General features: G+C 33.4%; 1 protein-coding gene across 4 annotated transcripts in view; it reads left to right on the top strand.

The window, feature by feature from the left end:
* Window positions 1–22,729, top strand: part of LOC117181338 (breast cancer type 1 susceptibility protein homolog) — a 149,666-nt gene that overhangs the window by 125,765 nt on the left and 1,172 nt on the right. For 2 of the 4 annotated variants that reach the window (XM_033373905.1, XM_033373906.1), the window contains one exon: window positions 21,604–21,721. In XM_033373905.1, coding sequence (XP_033229796.1) covers window positions 21,604–21,721 — 118 coding nt within the window. Of the gene's footprint in view, window positions 1–10,158; window positions 10,263–21,603; window positions 21,722–22,058; window positions 22,139–22,729 lie in introns of those variants that run through there. The other 2 variants (XR_004468111.1, XR_004468110.1) reach the window with 2 other exon arrangements.

Raw genomic sequence — 22,729 nt, 5'->3', positions numbered from 1 at the left:
TATTCTCGTGATTACAATAATTTTTTAACAAATATATCATATTTTATAATTTTTATAGCTTAATTTTGCTGAAAAAAACATAATTTTTTCAATTAAAAAAAAGGGGTTGCTACCCTTGTCAAAAAAATGAATAGAGGTTGATAGAATTTTCGATGAATAAAATTTTAGTTTTGATTTCGTGAAGTTATCTCAATCCGTTCTCAAGATATTTGAAAAAAACCAATATCGAGGGTGGATTTCAGGGGTGGATTTCATCCCTTAAAAGTGTTTAATGGCCGATAAAAAAAAATACGTGTCTCTTATTTTTCGATGTATTACAACATATTGCAGTTTCATCAAAATCGGTGAGGGACACCTGGGATAGTTTCCTTGTAAGTTATAGGTGATCCGAAAAGTTTCCGACGTTCAACGCTGTAATATTACTTTCACTTTTTTACAGTGTGTGTAAATGGTGTTAAAAAATGTGTCATTCAATTTTTGTAGTATTAAACTTATGTTTGGTCCCATATACTATTCCCACGAAAGTTTCTAGGATTGTAAGATTCCTCAGTGTTTCATCCAATAACTCGGATTTTTTATTTTTTAATATCACTATTTGATCAACAAGGGCGGAGCAAAACTCCAAAAGATCCTTAGCCTTGTCTTGAAGTTGACGACGAGCGATGAAGTAATCACACATTTCACCTGGCTAGGTGATACAAAACACAAGGCATTCGGAGACACTAGAGTCTCTAATATTTTGTACGGCATGTTTTTGCTAATTAATTAAAATGATGTATCAGATATTGCAAATATCTAGAATAAACTTCACATTTCTTCTTTAGCGGCTGCAAAAAAGTGTCCTGTCTTCCCTGGTCCACGAGATATTAAGGAATTTCTTTGGAGATGAAAGAGGTGTTTCGAACGACGAAGCAACAATTTCACAATCCATGAGCATCCATGAAATATCTGTAGAAACAGCGAAGGCGAGATAGAATCTCCTGAAGGACCTATAGAATGTTGACCACGACAGAGATACAGAAAATATTGACGGATTGTCAGATGGGAAAGATTTAAGTGATTTCGTTGCCCGCTGCCTATTTGGAAAACTGGAAAAACAAGAGTATGTATAAAGTTTGTAATGGTTTTCAATCATTTAAACGGATTTTTACGATTGCAGGGAATTTTAAGATTCCAAAGAATTTTTTATTCATTTAATTAATTGAAGAAATTTCGAAGCTTTCAGAATATTTTATTATAGAGAATTTTGTAAAATTTCGGAAGATATGAATTGATTTTACAGGGCCTATAATGTTTTAAGATATTTTATAACATTCTTAATTTCAGGATTCCTGAAAATGTCTTACATTCTGAAGAATTTCACAGGATCTTATAATATTTTTAATGATTTCAAAGAATTCATTTACAAGAAATGTGGGATTTCATAGGATAGAAAAGATTTCACGAGGTTTAAAAACATGTTTTGCTATTCATTTGTAATTAGCCTAAATTCTTAGTAATTTATCATGAATTCTTTTAAATCTTTTCGAATTCATCTAAATTAACTCCATTCTACTCAATTCAGTGGTCTCTTATAAACTCACCTTAAATTCGTAGGCATTTGTTAAATTTCCTTTGAATGCTCCTTTAATTTGTCTAAGCTCATTTAAAATTTGCTCAATTCAATAAATTTTTTTTATGTTTTTGAATTTTTTTCAATTTACTTAATTGCTTTTTGAATTCAGCTTGAGTTTTTTTATAAATTTCCAAGAATTCTTCTCATGTCCCTTAAATTCCTCGAAATTCGCTCAGATATTATTCTAATAAGTAAAATTTTATAGATTTGAAACATTTTGTCCATTTCATTTGAATTTTTTAAAATTTAACTTCGATTCTTTTGTAGTCTTCTTTGGTTAGAAATTAGTAAGGTTGTAAATTCGTTGAACCTCACTTATTTATTTTATCATTTTATTAATTCCAATTGTACGGAAATCAATCCAATTGCTTTGATTAAACAAATTAGTTTCTAGTAATTTTGTATGCTAATTTGGGACGTCCTTTGACAATCGAAATTATAAGTTTTACTGCGATTAAGATATTATGTGTTCGTGAATTTTCAAAGTTTCATACTTATTGAGCCTTTTTTTAGGTTTACGGCAACCTTTAGAATGAATCAGTCCAGGTCTGGTGGCAAACAACATTTTCTGGGCTCGGCTTCCCCACTTACGGCCTCGCTCATAGTTCGGCCCGTGTGTCGTCCTGCATCCTGTAACAAACCCGGAACTTCCCCACTTCCGACTGCCTCGCAAAAGGAAAGCCGCCTGGACTTACATAATAAAACTGTGGTGATGTACAGGAAATCAAACTCGGATACGCGTAGCAATCCGACTTCTCCCGCGCATTCCTCGTCGGGGATATTTGTGGAGAGGACTGGTACCCATCACTCCACTTACATTTGAGACAAGAGTCGTACTAACAAAAAGCTTGCGGAGGACAAACAAGTCCCTCCCTTTTACCCGTAGGAACACACTAAATGGTCCAATTCAGAAGCTTTATCACTCTATATCCGGAAAACGCCGCTCCCCCATTTCTAGTGTTTGTGGAATGTGACAGAAGGGAAAGGAATTTCGGGAAGAATGACCCACTTGTTCTTGCTAATAGAATTAGGGAGGTTATTTTGGGCCCGCGACAAATCAATAGAAATGGGAAAAATTGGGTCAAAATTTTCCGTGAGAAAAGGCAGGACGCGAACACTGGTTGTTTCAAGGTTACTCGGTCTCTATTCCTCCTTCTCTCATCTTTAAAAAAGCGTTTGTTAACGGTGTTCCGCTGAGGTACTCCGCCGTTAACATTTTAAATAGGGATACTGAGAAGGTCAGGGCCACCATTCTTTCCATCCGACGTAGAACAAATCAGGACGACACCCTCGAAGAAAGAATGGAGTTTGTGTTTGCTTATTCCAGGATACCACGGGTCATTTTTCTTTCAAGCTTTGGCTGTAATGTTATCCCTGTATTACCCCCCCCCCCCTCAATAATGAGAATTAAATTGTTTAAGCGTCAACAGAGAAAAACTTAATGAGCCATTTGCAGAGTAAAAATTATATATTGAAAAGTCAGTAAAAAATACAATGATTGAATACAGATTAAATAGGAAAAATGAGGCATCAACCCAAGTAGACGCAGTTACTCTGGCGGAGACTGACGCTCGACTAACTCCTGCAACTGTACCTGACCCCAAGCGACGGCCTCAAGTCAGACTGCAATAAATGAGAAAATAAGTCTTAAAAGAAAACTCTGAGAAAGACATATATCAAAACTAACATTCATTCAATACTCCCACTTAATTTTAATGTTTTACAACATTTATTTTCTCTCATGTATACAAACTGTTGTTTTGTGAGAGGCTTTGTAAACGTGTCAGGTAATTGCTCTTTCGATGGAACATATTTCATTTTTACTTCAAAGCGATCGGCAACGTTGCGAGTGAAATGATATTTCACGTCGATATGCTTCGACTTTTTATGATCGATTGTTTTGCTAGAAATTGTTATAGCGGCTTGGTTGTCAACAAATATGGGTATGATTTTACATTGTACATCTAATTCATTTAATAAGCGGCGCAACCAAACAGCCTCTTTCACACCCTGAAATAGCGCGATGGATTCTGATTCAGGTGTTGATACAGCAACAACTTTTTGTAGCTGACTCGACCACGATATTGGTGCATAGTTTAATGTAAACACAAAGCCGCTTCTTGACTTTCGCGTTTCTGTGCACCCGGCATAGTCGGCATTTGTAAACCCGAACTCATTCGTCGAACTCCCACTGTTCTCATAAACTATTCCGTAACTACGCGTGCCACTTAAATAACTCATAATTTTCTTCACTGCCTGCCAGTGACTTTCGTCAAAACAACTTAGGAATTGACTTACGTAGTTAACAGCATACTCGATATCAGGGCGACTTACTCGCGCAGCAAACTGTAATGAGCCTATTGCTTCTCAATACGGTATCTTAGAGTCTACTGCGTCAGTTTGATTTTGTAAAAACGATTCTGGTTCTGCAGGCACGCTCGACAAGTTTGCGTCGAACATATTAAAATTTTTCAAAATTTTACTTAAATATCCAGATTGACAAATTTTTAGCAGTCGGTTTTCACGGTCACGTTTAATATCAAAGCCGAGAAACTCATTGGCGTGATCTATTGTAATATTAAACGTAAATTTCAAGTATTTCAATACGCATTCTATCGCCTTCATACTTTCGCTCATAATCAAACCATCATCCACATACACGGCGAGATACACTTTGTATTTTTGCACTTCACGAACAAACACGCACTTATTACTGGCGACATTCACAAGGTTAAACTCCTTCAGAAACTTCATGAATTTCTCGTTGCAGCATCTTGGTGATTGTTTCAGCCCGTATAGGCTTCGATGTAGTTTCAAAACTGCATCTAGATGATTCTTATTGATGAAACCAGGAGGCTGCTCTAAATAAATTTCCTCTAGTAGATCTCCATACAAGAACGCTGTTTTGACATCGAACTTCATGATTTCATAATCTCCAGCTGCTGCTATTGCGAGGAGAATTCTTATTGACTCATAGCGTACAACGGGTACGAAGGTATCAAAAAAATCTATACCTTCGCGCTGTCGAAAACCCTTGGCTACGAGTCTGGCTTTAAAACGTTTTAGATTGCCCGCTGCATCATGCTTCGTTGTGAAGAGCCATCTGCACCCTATGGCTTTTCTGCCTTGTGGCAATTCACACAGGGACCATGTTTTATTATAAATTATGGCTTGCATCTCCTCATCCATAGCCTTTTTCCATTTAGTGGCATTTTCACTAGACACGGCTTCTTGATAGGTCGTAGGAACCGTGCTGGCTAAAAAACCAATGACTACCCCGTATCATTCAGGTGGCTGCAATTGTCTTCTATCACGCAGCTGTCTACCTTCTTGAGCACTTTCTTAGACAGCTACCTGTGGCACGTTCTTTTCAGTAAAAAATACAATGATTGAATACAGATTAAATAGGAAAAATGAAACGTCAACCCAAGTACACGCAGTTACTCTCGCGGAGGCTGACGCTCGACTAACTCGTGCAACTGTACCCGACCCCAAGTGACGGCCTCAGGTCAGAGTGCAATAAATGAGAAACTAAGAAGGCATACATCAAAACTATCATTCATTTAATATACTTCCCACCCAGGAGATGTTACACTTGTCAACGGTATCGACATGGTTCGAACAAATTTTACGATGACGGAGAAATGTCCCAACAAGCTCGCTCTAGTGCGCTGCGCCAAGTGTGGAGGTCGGCTCATGTCCTCGTGCCAGCTCTGTGGAATCTACTTGTTCGAATTCGAGGCTTTGAAGTTTCGCTTCTGGAAAGACTGTGAATTCCAAGAGGCAGAAACAGCTTTAAATGAAATGGAATTTCGACATCCTGATGGCCGTGGGCGGTCTTCTTCTCGCAGACCCCTTGCATCACTAATCCTAGCGACAACCCCCTCTCCGTTCCTTCTGTCACGGACCATTTGTAGGGTTTGAAGACCCGCTTAAGGATGCAGTAACCTCCCTTCTAGAAATCAGTCGCAACACTGAACACACAATTAAAAATTTTCAGAATAATTCTTCCAAGCGACCGATTCAATGCTCTAATTCAAACCAGTACTTATAGTACCTAGCGCTCAACTTGAACTTTTCCACAGTTGGTTGATAAGATCGTAATTTTTTTTAATTTCTTTCTGCTTTGTTCGAGGTTAGCTCACAAATATTGTCACTATATACACTAAATTCAGGTTCCTTAAGTATTTGAATCAGAAGTCTCTTTTCCCTTCCCTCTGAATTCCTTTCTTGGAATTCAGCTAAGCGCCCTGACCGGCGAAAAGATCATAGTTAGTGTAAACTCCACAGGTTTTTGCAGCGAAGAGCACTTTAATGTAAGTAGAATTTTATAAATTATGTTTTAAAAATATACATGCTTAAGTAAGTTTTTTCGTATCAGGTTAAAATAGGGTAAATGGACCAGTGTCCGGACAAATAGCGTTCCTCTAGTATTTAAGTTGTTGTAGACGCTTTATTTTTTAAAGAAATGTACGCATTTTTGAACGGTTTTCGTACTCTTAACGTTATTTTTGCAATCTGTTTGAAAGTTGAAGTTGATTTTGAAAAATAAAACGCTTTTCGGAAGAGCTTAAGAAAACACCAGTGGCCGGACAAGAGTTTTAGTTGTCGGACAGCATTTCTAGATTTCGTAATTTTTCATTTAAAAATAATTGGCCTAATAACCGATTTATTTATTGTTTAAAATAGGAAATAATTTAACTTTTCTTATATCAAAGCAAATTTCGATTAGATTTAATATAAACCTCGTTATATTTATTTCGAAAATACTTCCTAGCAAAAATATCTGATAAAAGTTAGCTTGTACCTATATGTTTAGAGAGGTTAGAATTTCAAGAAAATGTTTATACTGTTACCTCTATTACAAGCATTATTCCTCTTCACTATTTTAAATATTTAATTTTTACTAGGATCAAATAATGATCCAAATTTTTTAATAATTCTTATGTCTATGTTTTATTTTTAAATAGAAAATATCTGTCCTCCGCTTGTTCACATTTTATGAGTTGTCCGGCTTAAGAAACACTCGTAGTGTGGCGTTTGCACCAGAGGTCGGACAGTCTGGCCAACTTTTAGCTAGTTTAAAAAATTCTGCACCTAAGGTTGGACATATAAAAAATCTTCGCGTATTCGGTATATAAATTTAAATTGCAAATAGTTTCTAAAATTTTAAGTCTCACATTTGATAAATGCACCCATTCAATTTGAATCACAGTTTAAATATGTCATAACTTCAATAAAATATACTCTGTTTTCTGACACAACACATAGCGCACAGCCCCAAAATGGCGATACAAGGTGTAAGCTTTTAAAATATTTTTAATGCCACTAGTAGGCATCCGGAGATTGGTGCTTTTACCCTACCTTTCTTTCAATCATCATTATGAATAAGTGTAATACGTGTAAACAAATTTAATCTAAATGTTAAAATATCTTACTTTCTTAACTAGTGATATCCTGTCATTCTTAAAATGTATATTTACTTTCTATTTTTTGGTCACTTATAAGCATATTAATGAAAATTAAAATATTTTTTTTTGATATAAAAGATCAGTGATATAAAAAAACTTACCTATTTTAAATTGGATGATTTCTAAATTGAGTCTGATTTTTAGTTACCTTAATAATGAACATGTAGAATTATTTTTAAAAAACAACGGATAATCAAGGAAAGTATAATATCTACCTTTATTGCTACAAAAATCAACAAAAGGTGTTTTATGTAGAAAAAATTGAAGCAAAAGACTAGATGAAAAAAAATGAATAACCAATTTTTTTTCATTCCAAATTTTCTCTTTATTACACTAAATCCGTTATCACACTCCGATCGACCATATTTCGGATCAAGTGGCAAATGCAAACCGAAATCAGTTTCTTTAAACCTTTTTATTTTTATTTACAGTTAGAGGAGGATGTGGAAAATTGTAAGGGATTTCAATTAACAGGAGGAAAATACTAATAAAGAAAGGTGTATTGCCGCAATTTAAAATAAAGCGGATTGATGATGAATCAACTATTGATATAAGTATTGCTGAATTAATAGGAGCGGAATAAGTGGTAAATCCCGTCCATTTCAATATTGGGATGGAAGACACACTAAGATCTACAACACACAAACGGTTTTTTTCGAAGTCAAAAAGTCCAGGCAGGAGAAAATTTTTTGTCCTGACAAGTTTTTATTGTGAAAAGTATGTCATGCCTAAAAATGATCGATGCACAAACTTCACCGATTGAGAAGTTGAAGAAGCTTTTAAACAGTATCCAAAGTGACAGAAGTAGCAGCCAGTTATCAATTTCTGAATGTTCAAGCGAAACAGAAACTATGAGCTTTCAAACATCTTTGAACAAGAATCAACAGGCATGTTTCTCTGACAAAATATATGAAATTCTTGGGCAGATTTTTCTGTTCCCACGTCTAAAAAAGTGCGAGATACGACATACAAAGATAGAGCGTAACATCATCTAGTTGTGAAAAATGATGTACAAGCAAACACTTTGCCTTTTTTCTCTTACAAGGCTTACAAATCTACTCAATGCAATCGGAACAGTATCTTCCAAAGGGGGAGGAGATTTTCCCTTATCAAAAACTTCCATATATTTTATAGAACTGCTCACCAGGGATAACTAAAGTTTTTCCAATAACAAACTGTTGAAATTAGCTCTTCACTTCTTCGGTGAAGCCACATTAAAAATGCTTACTGTGTGCTTACAGCCATCTATAACAAAAAAGATATATTTCAAAAAATTATGTATCAGTTGTGTAACAAATGTATTTTTAAGTAGTCATAATTTATCAACGAGAGATACAAATAACCACAAAATTTAAGATCTTTAGAGAGAATCTTTTGAAGAACAAATTCTGTCATTCTATACTGAAAATAAAATAAAAATTACAATTTTTCCTGAAGAAAAAAGAAAAACACCAAACAACTAATGTAAAATAAACAATTACAGATTCTACTATTTTTTTCCAAAGTAGACACGAATAACTTTTTTAAATTTATTATATTTAACAGCGTGACTATTTCTCTCGATTTTATATACAATTTTAAACATTAATAAATCTTTCAAATAGTTGATTTTGAATTCCAATCTAAGATTTTTATTATTAATTTTTATATTAGGAAATTTCATAACATCGTTATTGTTCTTTCAAACTTGGGTTATCAAAAAATTTGTCTGAAACTGAGAAATTATATAACGTTGCCTAACAATACTGCATAATCCTGACAAGCTGCAGAGCGATTGCATATTTTGCTTAGTCTGTTATAACTTTCACATGATATGGTGTGCTGCGAACACAATGTTCTGGATTACGTGTCCTTTAACATTACACCTTGAACGTTCTCTCTTAATTTGAACATAGCCAATAGCACAATCCCCATAGCTACCTATATCTGCCAAAAATCAGTATAATCTGATTTTCGCGGGATTAAAATACTTTGAACCAGGTTTTAATAAATCTTGTTTTTATAAATTAACACTCATGTCAGCAAACTTAAGCTCTAAAACACAAATTCTCACATCTTTATCTAGACCATAGGTATATATATATACACGCATACGTGTGTATAACCCTATGATTTTGGTAAGGATAGGTGGAACCACGAACATCCAAGAATTCGTTAATGTTAGCCATGAATGGATAGAGTATTATCACTTGTGAAGTCACGCGCTCCGAGCGGCCCTTAGGGGAATAACAGCCTCCTGACGCCCCTATAGTTTGCATGTATTGCCGTAGTTTAGAACATTTTTTTTTTTTGTTTTTTCAAAATTCATAATGAATATTTGGGAAAATTGTTGGGAGATGTTAAGACCCGATATATCAAAAAATTGAAGAAAAAAATCGAAACTTTGATCCATATAATCTTAGAGATATAGATGTTAGTGACAATTTAAGCTCAGTGTCCTCAGTGACAATAGTAGATATAGTGTCATATTTGATTCAATCTCACAGTTGTTACACTGCAAAACAAGTGAAAGTATATAAAAGTTTGGAAGCTTATAAGTTTTATGAAGCTGTTTTTATGGTGAAAGTGTAGTGCAAGCAGTTCAATGATACTTTTCTGCTTCTGAGTGATACTAGTGTAACAATGTAGTATTTATAGTTTTAAGTTAATATTTTTAGTTATGGGTCAGTATACGTCAGGAATATCAGGACCTGCAAATGGTTGTATGATTTTGAGTAAACTTTAGAAAATTATAGTTTTATATAAGAGACAATTAGGGTCCTAAGGATTTTTGAACATTTTCAAAATTACGGGAGTTACGCCATGTTGAATTTCGGCATCAAATTTTTTTGAAATATTTATATTTCTGAAACCATATAAAAAATTTTAATAAAAATTGTAGGTGTTATAGATAATAGTTTACGCTTCAAATTGAAAATTAAAAAAAATTTATTTTGACCAAAAAAATGTCAACAAATTTTTTGAATTCAGTTTTTCGTCAAGAAAGGAAAAAATGTCTCTTTTATTGTTAAGGGAATTCAATTCCTTATAATTTCACCTCCAATTAAAAAAAATGAATGGTGACTTTTCTAGATCACGAGATGTCATTTTAGTGGAACCGTGCGCTGCCACCATGGTGCTCTCCCAGTGTCGCACAGTGGGGAAAGTGCACATTTTTGGACAAAACTGCCCGACAAGTATCATTTATTTAATTACATTCAAATTTATTTACAAAATTCATTTTTTAGTCATTTGAAATGATTAGCTACTTAAAATCCATAGCATCTGTATGCAATACAGCAGATACTAATGTGCTATTATAATTAGTCAGAAATAGCCGACTTTTAACAATTATTTAAACAACTTTTGTAAACAAATACACATTTTGACCATTTTTTTATGATTTTGTTGCGCAATCAACTGAGCCTTTTCGTAAAATAATGTTAAAATGTGCAATTTGTCTATAGAGAATATTTACATTAAAATAAACAATTTTTTGCAAACATTTTTTTTTACAAAATCTTATAATTATAATTAAGAGCTTTTGACGCTATGAAAAACATGACTGCCAGGATTTTTGGCCAGACAGTACTAGTTCATTTCACACAAAAAAAAATTAATGAAAAAATGATCGCAATGTGTATTTGATAACAAAAGTTGTTTATTAACATTAATGTTCATAATTATTAGGAACACTCAGAGAAAAAATCGTCTCGAAACAAAAGTATCATCCTCGTGCCTGTCTTATTTTGAGCCACGTGAATGTCTTTTTTAACCAAACCGAATTATTTAGGCTGCAAGATTAGGTGAAGTTAGTCGCATGTGATAATTTTTGCTGCAAAACAATTGCTTCTGAGACAAAAGAAAATCCTCTCAACCTCCAATTAATTGTTTTAATCACGAAGGAATAATAAGGAGACCCAACTGCCAGTGGGAAGCCATCTGAAACTGGCAATAGAAACATTACTGTAAGTGATACGCATATTACAGGAAGATCTTAGATTTGAGTGTGCAGGTGCGCAGTTGTCCTCTTCCTATACATGGAAAAGTGTGCGAGTGAGGAAGTTTGTCAAATTGACGTAACTCTCAATCTACAATTAGAAAAGGTGTTTAAATACCTTGAAGTTGATACTAGTTAGAACGGCATAGAAGATTTAACGAACGAAATTAGGGAACAATTAAATAAAAAACCCAATAGATCCTATGTAGTCCAACTTCTGACTATGGTACCAAAGGGTTGGTGAATTCGGAAAATAACATCTGAGTTTGAAGTGCCGTAGAGTTTAGTTCGTTAAGCTGTACAGTTGCACACAAAAACTGGTATTGGAACATCCCCAAACCCCAGGCCGGGTAAAAAGTTATCAGAAGACACAGTTAAAATGGTTGAAGACTTTTATTATGAATGTGACGTGAGTTTACAAAATTGCGGCTTAAGGAATGTATTTTTGCTAGCGCAAGTGGAACACATTCCATTTGTGTTTGCAAAATCCATGAAAATACAAAGTTATTGATTTATGGATCAAATTTAAACGAGCTTGTTGCTGATGACGAAACTCTACCATATAAACTTTTTGCGATAGAAGTGATTTATATTTAGAGAAACTCGCTAAACATCTGCTTGATCTTCTTAAACATGACTTCATTACAAAAAGTCAAAGCCAATTTTTGAAGGGCTCCAAAGATTCACTTGTTGCGGGGGTATTTATAATACTCTTTGATTTTGGGTAAAATCACGAAACTTTTATTCAAGTGCCAATTCAGAGTGAATATTGGAATAAGCAACAGATTACTGTGCATCCCGCAACAGTGTACTTCAAACAGGATAACAGAGTAGTTTGTGAAAGTAATGAAATTATTTCGGAAGATCTAGAGCATAATACAAGCGCAGTTCACTTTTTTATGAAGAGAATTATAGCTGCAATAAAGGCAAAGCACGCACAAGTTCGAAAAATAATTTATTTTACTGACGGTGCAGCTTCTCAGTACAAGGACAAGAGCAATTTTATCAAGCTGGTCGAGCTAGTTTACGGCGTCGAAGCAATAAGCAAATCTTGACAGCCAAAGATTTGTACGAATGGGGCACGGAGGGCTTCATTTTGGCATGTCCCTCTTACGGAATTAACCTTAATATCACTCCTCTAAATGTTCCTAGGGACATAGAAACAATTGTCGAGAATGAGAAGTGCCGCATATACTGGAACTTTATATTTTCGATAATTGTTTCTGTTGCACACTTGAAGCCTGACATGGTTCTTCATGACTTCGAGAAGCGAACCATATTCTTTATCGAATTTTCGGCTTCGGCTGTCAAAAAAATCATAGTCAAGGAGAATGAAAAGAAAGAGAGGTATAGAGACCTTATCAGGGAGTTGCAATGATTGTACCTGGAATATTCTGTTAAACTGATTGTCCTTAACATCGGCGCTCTTGGAGGTGCCTAGCTTTCATTGGTTAATAGCCTGAAAAGCATCCCTGCGTGTCAACAATATGCTAAAACACTTGCGGAAAAAATGCAGAAGACGGTCGTCCGTGGGTCCCTCCGTGTCCTTAGAGTGCACGAGACTATTGCCGGATCGTCGTATTGATTCCGTTACAGACTGTAACCATCTATCTCACGGTCGTGAGACGTGGTTGTGTTTGAAATTTTACCGCGATTTTGCTGGGAGCTGGCGCAATTTTTCAGATTAACACCCGCTTCCGGCGAAATCCTGCGGTTGTCCTTATGAGAAATGTTTAATTGTTTGTGAAATGAGAAATGTGTAGAACGAACATAGGAAGAATGTCTTTAATCTTCTGTTTGGTAAACGCCACAGTCTTTCCTAAGGATTATAGAAACTTTGTTTTGGTGTAAATACAATTATCTAATAATTTATTACCCTATTCCAATAAATTTAGTAACTTCACAGTTCAATATTCCTAATAGTAATTCTTCAAATAGTGACGCTATATCCGGACTTGCTATTGTCTTATTGTGCATTGGTTGGGGTAATGTGAAGAGGTGGGAAGGAGTGATATAAGCATGGAGGTATTTGTGCATGAAGGGGGAGACAATAGGACAGTAGCATGGGTGAAGTGGGTGTTGGGTAAGATGGAGAAGAAGAGAAAGAAAGAGGCAGAGGAATGGAGAAGGAAGGATAATTAATAGGAGAGAAAGTAGATGTAAGGAAACTGTGAATATTGTAAATAGTAGTTAAGTATTAGACGTTAGCCGCGGAGACAGCGGCTGGCAATGCGAGACGTAACGAGGAGAGAAAGACATGCGTGCGAGGCGAGGGGCAACGAGGAAGGGTAGAATATAGAGGCGAGCGGTTTAGTTATAAGGTGTGGATGGATGTTAATTTGTAATAGCTAGCTGTAAGAAAATTCTGTAAAAAGACTGGAATTTTCTAAGGCCAGAAGGCCGAAAAATAAACGTTTATCTGTGTAACAAATTTTACAACCGGACGTTTCTTCGTGTAGGGTTTGAAACGAACAACTTATTATTATATTCAGGGTTGCTACAAGACTTGAAAGTCATGAAAATGCATGGAATTTTCAAAAAGTGTTCAATAAACCTGGAAAAGTTATGGAACTAAAAAAAAAGACTCGAAAACCTGGAAATGTCATGAAATTTTGAAAAAATGATTGGAACTTTTTTAATCGTCTCAATTTCAAAGGCTTCATAATTTAGTATTTTATGGCGAATTCTGAATTTGAAAATTGAAAAAGAAAACTTAAGGAAAAGGCAAATATCAGACAAGTGACAGATTTAAATGAAAATAAATGGAAGATTCAATGGGTAAAGTACAAAGAACTGGAAGATGTGGAAGAAAAATATGTGAATTGATTAAATTTTGATAAGTTATGATATATGCAATTTTATTAGTTCTTGCAATTTCAGAGTTTTATTTTAACTTTTTTAAAAGTTCAGAGTTTTTTTACATTGCTATTATTTTTTAATGTAATCCTTATCTTTGCATAAATAGTTCGTTCTACTATAATTGTTCCTAAAGAAATAACAAACAAATTATATGGTTATGATTACAGAATAATTTTTTTCACTTTAATAAGAATATTATTGACATTTTTTTTGATTTCATTAAACTTATTGATAAACCATTATTATTGCATTATAATTTGTTTCAATTCAATTTAATTTTCTGAATTAAACAAAATTATACCTGGAAAACCTGGAAAAGTCATGAAATTTTGTAACCAGGCTCTTTTAGCAACCCTGATATTATGCCTATTACAAAATGTATTGCTGACATTTGAATATAATATTGTACTTAGGATAATAATAATACACACATATATAGTGACGTTAACAGAGGCTAAGCGCCGCGCATGGGAAAAAGCCCACCTCACCCACAACTTTATTTTATATATTTAATTATCTCTTTCCCTTAATAGAACATTCTAAGATAACCGATTGTTTTCTTTATTCACATGTTAAACTTTATTTTAAATCTTTCTGGGTGCATATTCCGTAGTTATAACGATTTAGTGCATTGTGACCTGCGACAGTAGGCGATTAAGTAAATATTCCTCTTCCATGCTACCACCCCCGCACTGGCTACGCCAATGAAGAACCTTATCGAAACCAAAAGGACTACACATGGCCCGAGTTGAGTCCGATCGAGCCTGATCAATTTTCAGTTTGAAGGAATTGAGAAATAGTCATCTGTGCTTAAACTAATTTCTAAAAGGTCTTCAAAAGTTTATAGATAAACGTTTATTTTCCGGCCTGCTGGCCTTAAAAACTTGACTTGCTTACACTCCTATTTTTTACAGAATTTTCTTACAGATACCTCTTAAAAATTAACATCCATTCACACCTTATCTTTAAGCCGCTCGCTTTTATAGCATAGCCTTCGTCGCCTCGCACGCATCTCACTACTTTCTCGCTTTGCCTCGCATTGTTAGCCTCTGCCTCCGCGGCTAATACCTCATTTTTATCTGCTATGTACAATATTTACCATTTTCTTACTCCTATTTACAATATTTTTTTCTCCACTGCTCTTCCTTCTTCCTTCTCTTTTTCTCCATCTTAACCAAAACACCCCCTTTACCCATGCAACTGCCCTTTGTCACTACTTTTATTCAACAATACATCCATGCTTATCCCACTTCTTTCCATCTCTTCACACTTATCCGACCATTGCTCCGCTTTTGCATCCCACTTCTCGCACAATTGACACATTCTCTTCTCTCTGGAAAGCTAGAACCTATTATAATCCTCCATGCATCCTTATCTTATTCTCGCTATAAGTTCCTGACTTCCTTCGTCTCCTTTCTCACATAAATATTGTCGATAGTACTTCTTCCCTCCCTAAAGCTCGCCTGTGTCTGCGACTGTATTCCGTTCCCCTTAACATCCTTCCGCAGCCTTTCTGCCAACACCTCTTGTATATTTTGTAAGCCTTATTCATTAGCGGCATTCCTCTAAAATTTTCCTGCCTCTCCCCCCTATCCCCTTTTGACTTTGAAAGTAGACACTATCAAAAAAAATTACACAGTTTGAAAGTTGTATCCTACAACATTGTGCAATCTGAAATTGGAAACCTCTAAAACTGAATATCTTCAAATATAATGCCTGTAGAAATGTAATAATTCTAAAAAAAACAGCATTAAAAACTACATTTCAATTGTTTTTCTTTGATCAGCGACACTAAGATAATATAATTATACATTTAAAAATTTATGACGTTTCTTACTAAGCATTTAAAAATTCAAAAACATATAGTGTCTAGTCACATTCAAAGTATTTGTATAGATTTTTTCAAACCAATAGATGTGATTTCTGTGTAAAATTAAATTCAGTTTTTCACCGTTTAAAATTGAAGAATTAAAAAATTTTAATCTTCAGAGTCTAAGCATTCTAAAAACTGTGGAAATTATATGATTCGTAATTGGAAGCTTACAAAATTAATAAATACAAACTTGAAGCATTACAAATCAAACAATTCTAAACATAATTTAAAATTCAAGTATTCTAAAACTAGAATATTGAAACTAAGTCAATAAAAATGAGTCCTTTTCAAATTTCTTATCCCGATTTTTAAAAATCAAGCATTTTAATCTAAGGAGCAACATTTCTATATAACCTCTTGCTGCTTCAAGTGGATAGACAACTTTATACGATGTGAAACTGATGTATACTAGTGAACTAGTACATTAGCATGATAGAAAAAGTGGCGAGACAAAAAACCACGAAGGAATAATAAGGAGACCCAACTGCCAGTGGGAAGCCATCTGAAACTGGCAATAGAAAGATTACCGTAAGTGATACGCACATTACAGGAAGATCTTAAATTTGAGTGCGCAGGTGCGCAGTTGTCCTCTTCCTATAGATGGAAAAGTGTGCGAGTGAGAAAGTTTGCCAAATTGACGTAAGTTAGAGCAGTGGTCGGCAAACTTTTTGCTTAATTTTCAGGTATGGTCAGGCTCCACCCGACTTAATTTTTTCTACTACTTTTCGGTCTATTCACGTACCTTAGTGTGAGTGAGCTTACTCCAGCATGGGTATTTGTCCACAGGTATGTCAAAGTAAGGAAATTTTAAAACTTAATTTTTCAACTAGCGATTTGAAAATAGCATTATCAGCATCTACGAATTTTGGCGATTCCAATAGTGTATTACTTGCCTAGAAAAGTTAAAAATTTGAAGAAGTTTAATATGAAGAAACATCAGCTTTACAGTCAATTTAATACTAAATACTTTTCAAATTTTCAATCTTTATAGATAAACTAAATGTCTTTGGAATAGGAACAATACGTAGATTCCAAATATATTACTTTTAAGTCACTGATTGCAAAATTACGAATTTTTAATCTCACATTTTTTCCATTTTCTAACAAAAGTCCCCTGAGGAAAGGGATGGTCTGGCCAAGATCGCAGGTACTGCCCTGAAAGGTCGTAGGGCAGCCAGGGCAGGGTAGCTTGCCCTGGGTAAGAGCGTGCCGACCACTGAGTTAGAGCCATCGACATATAGAAATGGACAGGTAACGCTTTGGGGAGAACTGAAATGGGCTCTAAAGAGAGAAAAAACATATGAGACGTAGAGTGCCTTTATCTATTTCAGGACTCTGTCAAGTGATTTATTGGCCCCGGGTATTGTCTAAATATTCTGTACGGTTAATTTAAAAAAAAGATAAAAAATACATTAGAAATTTGGAGTTATAATAAATTGAATTTTAAAGAACATTCATGTAAAATAACCTGTTTCAGATAGATTATTTTAAAAACTTTGTACCCTTGAATTCTTCTTGAAATTGGATTGAAAATGCTACAATAATAATCGTTTTGTAAGTTCAAAAATAATGTAAAACTGTCAAAAATTTGAACAATATTTCTATAACATAAAAAATAATCATTTGTATTGCATAGGTACAAAACTTCATATTTTGAGGTTTTGTTTTTGTTGTGACATTTTTTATTTTACTATATTCAATAACTTTACTTACGTATGAAAACATCCGTATAAACATCTTGACAACGCCCACAAACTACACAGGCTGCCACCATTTTTTATATTCATTTAGAATAAATTATAATTAAATAAATTATAAATAAATCAATTCTGAAAAGTGCGATTAACGTCACATTATTGGGGCACTCGCGACACAAAGCACGGTCCTGTGCTGCACCAAATTTCACCCAACGAAAATATTCTCGACCAATCAGCTTTATCTAGAAAGAGATAGGTCTACGTCTCATATGTTTTTTCTCTCTCTAGAGCCCATTACAGTTCTCCCCACCGGTCAATTTCTATATGTCGATGGTTAAAGCAGAGCTGGTTAGAGGTTGTGTTCTTTTGTTGATCATCATACGAAAGACACACAAAATAAATATATAAACGATATTTTTGGTACTTGTTTGAACAATGTGCGAACAGATTTTGAGAAGGAAACGTATAGGTAAGTACCTTTTAAATTTGTAATATGATAAATAGGCTAAAGATTCTCAAAGCTCTGAAAAGCTCTGAGAAATTCTTGGCAGGCACTCAGGTAGTGAGTAAAGCTTAAATTTCTAAATCATTTCTATTAAAATTAAATGACAGTTAGGTGAAACAATAAAATATATTAGACGTTTATTGTATTTACAGTGAAGGCTTTAAAAAAACGAAGTGTATTTGCCTTCTTCGGCGTGTAACTTCGTCCACAACCCGGAACTTGACACCTCATGGCTTAGAACACATTTCTGACACTTGCATTAGAACAAACAAACAGAACCTCTCAACTTACGTCAATTTGACAAACTTTCTCACTCGCACACTTTTCCATGTATAGGAAGAGAACAACCTGCGCACTCAAATCTAAGATCTTCCTGTAATGTGCGTATCACTTACGGTAATGTTTCTATTGCCAAGTGGGGGAACGGAGTTAGGTCTCCTTATTATTCCTTCGTGCAAAAAACACAAGAAAAGTTAGCGGAAAATCTAGACAAAATAATAAATGAAGGAAGTCATAGTTTATTATATAAGCTGTATCTACATAGTGACGATTTGGGAGCGTAAAAGCGTTTTTTGCAAGCGCATTGTATAGGTGCCAACTCTCAGATACTTACGCTATGGAGAAAATCTTCCTAGATATAAATGGGTTGATGGTAATTATGGTATAAAAATAACGTTGTTTGCTTTATTTTGAAGCAAATGAAACTTTTTTTGTTGAGAAATATCACACTTTGCTGTTGGATAATGTGCAGTATGTGCTGTAAGAGTTGCAAGACGGCCAAATCCGATGATAGGCTAGTGAACCATTTTGCTTTTACGCTTTCGCCTGAAAGATCGGCGCGCGGATTATAAATCTTGAAAAATCTAAATGTGAAAATTAATTGACAAAAACGTATTATATTTCATTCAGTATTAGTGCTACTTGTAAAACTCTTAGTTGAGCATGTATTCCATGATTGTTTGATCATATTTCTAATCCTGAACAGTTTAAGGTGAGATAACTAGCTTTATTTTAAAATTGAATTTATACTCGAGTTTTAGACAGAGTTTAACTAAGCATATCAGTATATACACGAAGGGCAATAAAAAACTGAGGCAAGTTTCAGAATTCAAAAAATATTAATTCTAAATAGTTTCAACTCTTTATGTATAGTTGAAATTGCTTTTCAGCAAAACAACACAAACGATCAATTATGTGAGTTTATAAAAGCTCAAAATACGGGGACATATCGGGGCGGATTTTAAATCATAAAAAATTAAATTGTATATGAAGTTGGAACTCTAATATTATTCTTACAATAATTTAACTTTTAATTGAGTTCATGGGATTTCTTTTAGGCCCCCTGCCCTCGCGTAGTTAAGTAACATTTTCCACATTATGTTCAAAAACAGAATATGCGTTTTCTCAATAAAAAAGGCTTCTTAACCTGATGCATTGTCTAGAAATAAATACAACAATATTTTGATGTAAGACGTTAAATGTTTTTCAATATTTTTTTAGTCATACAAATACTGAAGTCACCTAATCTAAGTAATAATTGAAAAGCACTAATTTAAAACTTTTTTTCAATACCAAAAAGAATACAACATAATATTAATAATAATATAACATAAAAATTCCATATAAATATTCATTTGTTAAATCGTTTTGAATACTCTAATTCGAATTAAAATTAATTGTCGAGAATTTATAACAAGAAAATAAGTATTGACAGTTTGTTTTTAAATTTATATGAATATATTTTTTATAAAATTCTTGAGAAAATTCAAAAAAAATTTTTGAATATTTTAGATTATCAGAAAAGAATCTAGATCATCTTAAGGAAATATTTTTTTTACAACATTTTATCAAATATTAGTAAAAATTCGAGTCTTTTTAAAAGATGTTTAGGACTTTTAAAAGTTTGCAAGAAATCAAGAAATATTTGATAAATGTTGGGAAATGTTGCCAATTTTTTAAATATTTCTAATCCATTTAAAATGTCTAAAATTCCTGAAAATATTTTTTACTGACTTGAATTTTTCTCAAAATTTTTAAAAATTATTCGAAATGTAAAAATATTGCTTTGTAATCTTCTAAATTTACCCAGAAGTTTGAAGACAATTTTATTAATCTCATGAAACCTTTCGAAATTTTCTAAAGCTCAAAGTTTATTTTTAAAATCTTTAAAAATCTACATTTCTACCAATATTTTAAAGCTAGCTTTAAAAGTTTCCTTTCAAGGTATTCTTCAAAATCTTCTACGCTCTCTCGAAATTGTAGGAAATCGTTCAAAAAATTCTTTAAAAATCTGGACAGATTTTAATTATATTAGAATCGTTTCAAAACTGTTAATATCTTAAACTTACTCGAATTTTTTCTGAAATTTTGTAATATGACAAAATTGCAAAATTGTTCTCATAAATCTTTTACATCTACTTTTTAAAATTTTGTGGAAATAAATTAAAAATAAATTAAAAATGTTCTGTGATATGTTTCCAATTTTCTCTTAAAATTCATTACAAAACAATCATTTAAAATTATCCCATAAATCTTAAAAACTTGTTTCATTTTCTTGACAACCTTTAAGATTCAGTTTACCTAAAAAATTTCAAATCCTGAAAAATAAAAAAAACACAAATTTCTCAAGTCTTTTGAATTCTTTAAAATAAGTTTTTGTTCATAATTTAATTTGTCTGATCTCTTTAAAAATGTAAGAAAGTTGAAAAATTCGTGTGGTAGCGAAATGTTAGATAGTAACGAAACACGAACGCTTTCTCCCCTTGTAATGTCTTTTAATTTCTTGTTAAACAGAATGATGGTAATTGTTAGAAGGGCAACAATGCATTTTGCAATATTACTTAATTAAAAGTTAAATTAGAGACAGAACAATATTGGGGCTCCAAATTCATATAGAATTAGAGTTTTCAAGATTTAAATTCCGCACCGATCTGTCGGACGTAAAGCTTAAAAGTTAAAAGCATTCGTACTTTTCAGCTTTAATAACCTCACTTAATTGATGATTTCTTCTGTTAATTTGCTGAAAAGAAATGTCAACTATATACGATTTAAAATTATCTAAAATTACTCTTGTTTTCAATTCCGAAATTGGCGATAGCTGCATGCACCTCACATTATCCGATTATCTAAAACGATCAAAGTATAAACCCTTGTTGAAAAAATTCTATTAATGTCAAAGGCAAAGAAGATTGTTGAAAGGAAAATTTGAATACTAACCCTTTCAATTCGAAATTATTAAATTTGAAACGCTTAAAACTTAAACTTGGCAATCCATTATTCATTATGACTTTGAATTAAAATTTGAAATTTTTTAAAGATTTAAATTTGGAAGAAAACAATTTTTGATCATTCAATCTAAAAGTATTTCTTAGAATAAGGTAAAAATAATTCCTGTAATTGGATTTTTAAGCTGCTGTACATTAATAAACCTGAATTGAATACTTTCAACCCTTGATGAAAACTTTTGAATTATTCCATCTTAACTTGATTTTAATTTAAAATTGTATAACTTTGAGCAGGTCAAAATTTGAACCTTCTTCAACTTTCTCTACATATTAATAAAATCCTAAATGTTGTTTTAGAATTTAATTTTGATTTCTTATAGGATTTACTCATTCACACTGGAGCAACACTCGTAGATACAATGGATGCTCTTACTGCCGAAAAGAAGAAACTAAAAATTCTTGTAGTGCAAGGGGATCACTGGGATGACAAAACAATCAGTAAGTCTGAGATTGAGCTCTATTAAGAAATCTACTCATGTGATTATTTTGATGGATTTTTAATTATTAAAAACTAAATTTATTTTAAATCAGACGGGCGGTCCATACTCAAGTTGCAAAATCGGTTTGGGACAAAATGTTTTGTTCTAAAGGGCAATGAGATGACACGTATTTTACCTATTCGTAACAACAATTTGTTGACTAGTTGGTTGCAATAACGGTATCCTTAAACTTTTAGAAGTCACCCATTTCTTATTTGCTTTATGCCTTTTCGAATTTCAAACTCAATTAATTGTATTTTGATTTATGTTGTTCAAATTTCTCCCTCCTATTCTAGCCTATCGGTGGAAAAAAGTATGTCGGACGAACGAGCAATCTATCGAAACTATAAGGGTTTCACCTCAAAGCAACAAAACCGTAAGAACGAAAACATTCGCCTATTGTTTTTTTAAGTTGTTTATTTATCCAAATACCATTGTTTACGTAAAACCCTAATTTTCGATTTTTTTGCCATTATCTCGAGAACCATTAGGGCTATTTGAAAATTGAGGTGGTCGATGTATTAAGCATTGAAAACGCATCAAAACGAAGTCTCATACGAGCTTCGCCCGTGCGAAAAACGTCTCATTCGCTATATAATCAACTTTCGCACAAATATCGAACAGTATTTTATACCACGAAAGGCGAAAAAATCATGTCAAAGTTGAGATTTTGAATTTAGAGTGGTATAAAATAATGATCTACATCATATTATTGTAAAATAAGTGTATTTTACAACGTTACTGATCTTTCTAAAAAATTTGTTTTTCAGCAAAACTTGAATTTTTATTAAGATTTTCTAATGATTTATTAATTCAACTGTATCGTTGAATCTTATTTATAGGAATATATCCAAAACTTTTCGAAACTCATTTCTAAAAACAAGACTTCTTTGTAAGGACTTACAGAATCCTAATTAGTATTTCGCACGCGTACCGAGATCGCTGAGGTGTCCGCGCAAAAACGGCT

Source organism: Belonocnema kinseyi, chromosome 10, assembly GCF_010883055.1.
Source record: "Belonocnema kinseyi isolate 2016_QV_RU_SX_M_011 chromosome 10, B_treatae_v1, whole genome shotgun sequence".
Taxonomy (NCBI): Eukaryota; Metazoa; Arthropoda; class Insecta; order Hymenoptera; family Cynipidae; genus Belonocnema; species Belonocnema kinseyi.
The sequence above is the reverse complement of the archived record's forward strand: the minus strand, read 5'-3'. Positions and strand labels throughout refer to the sequence as shown.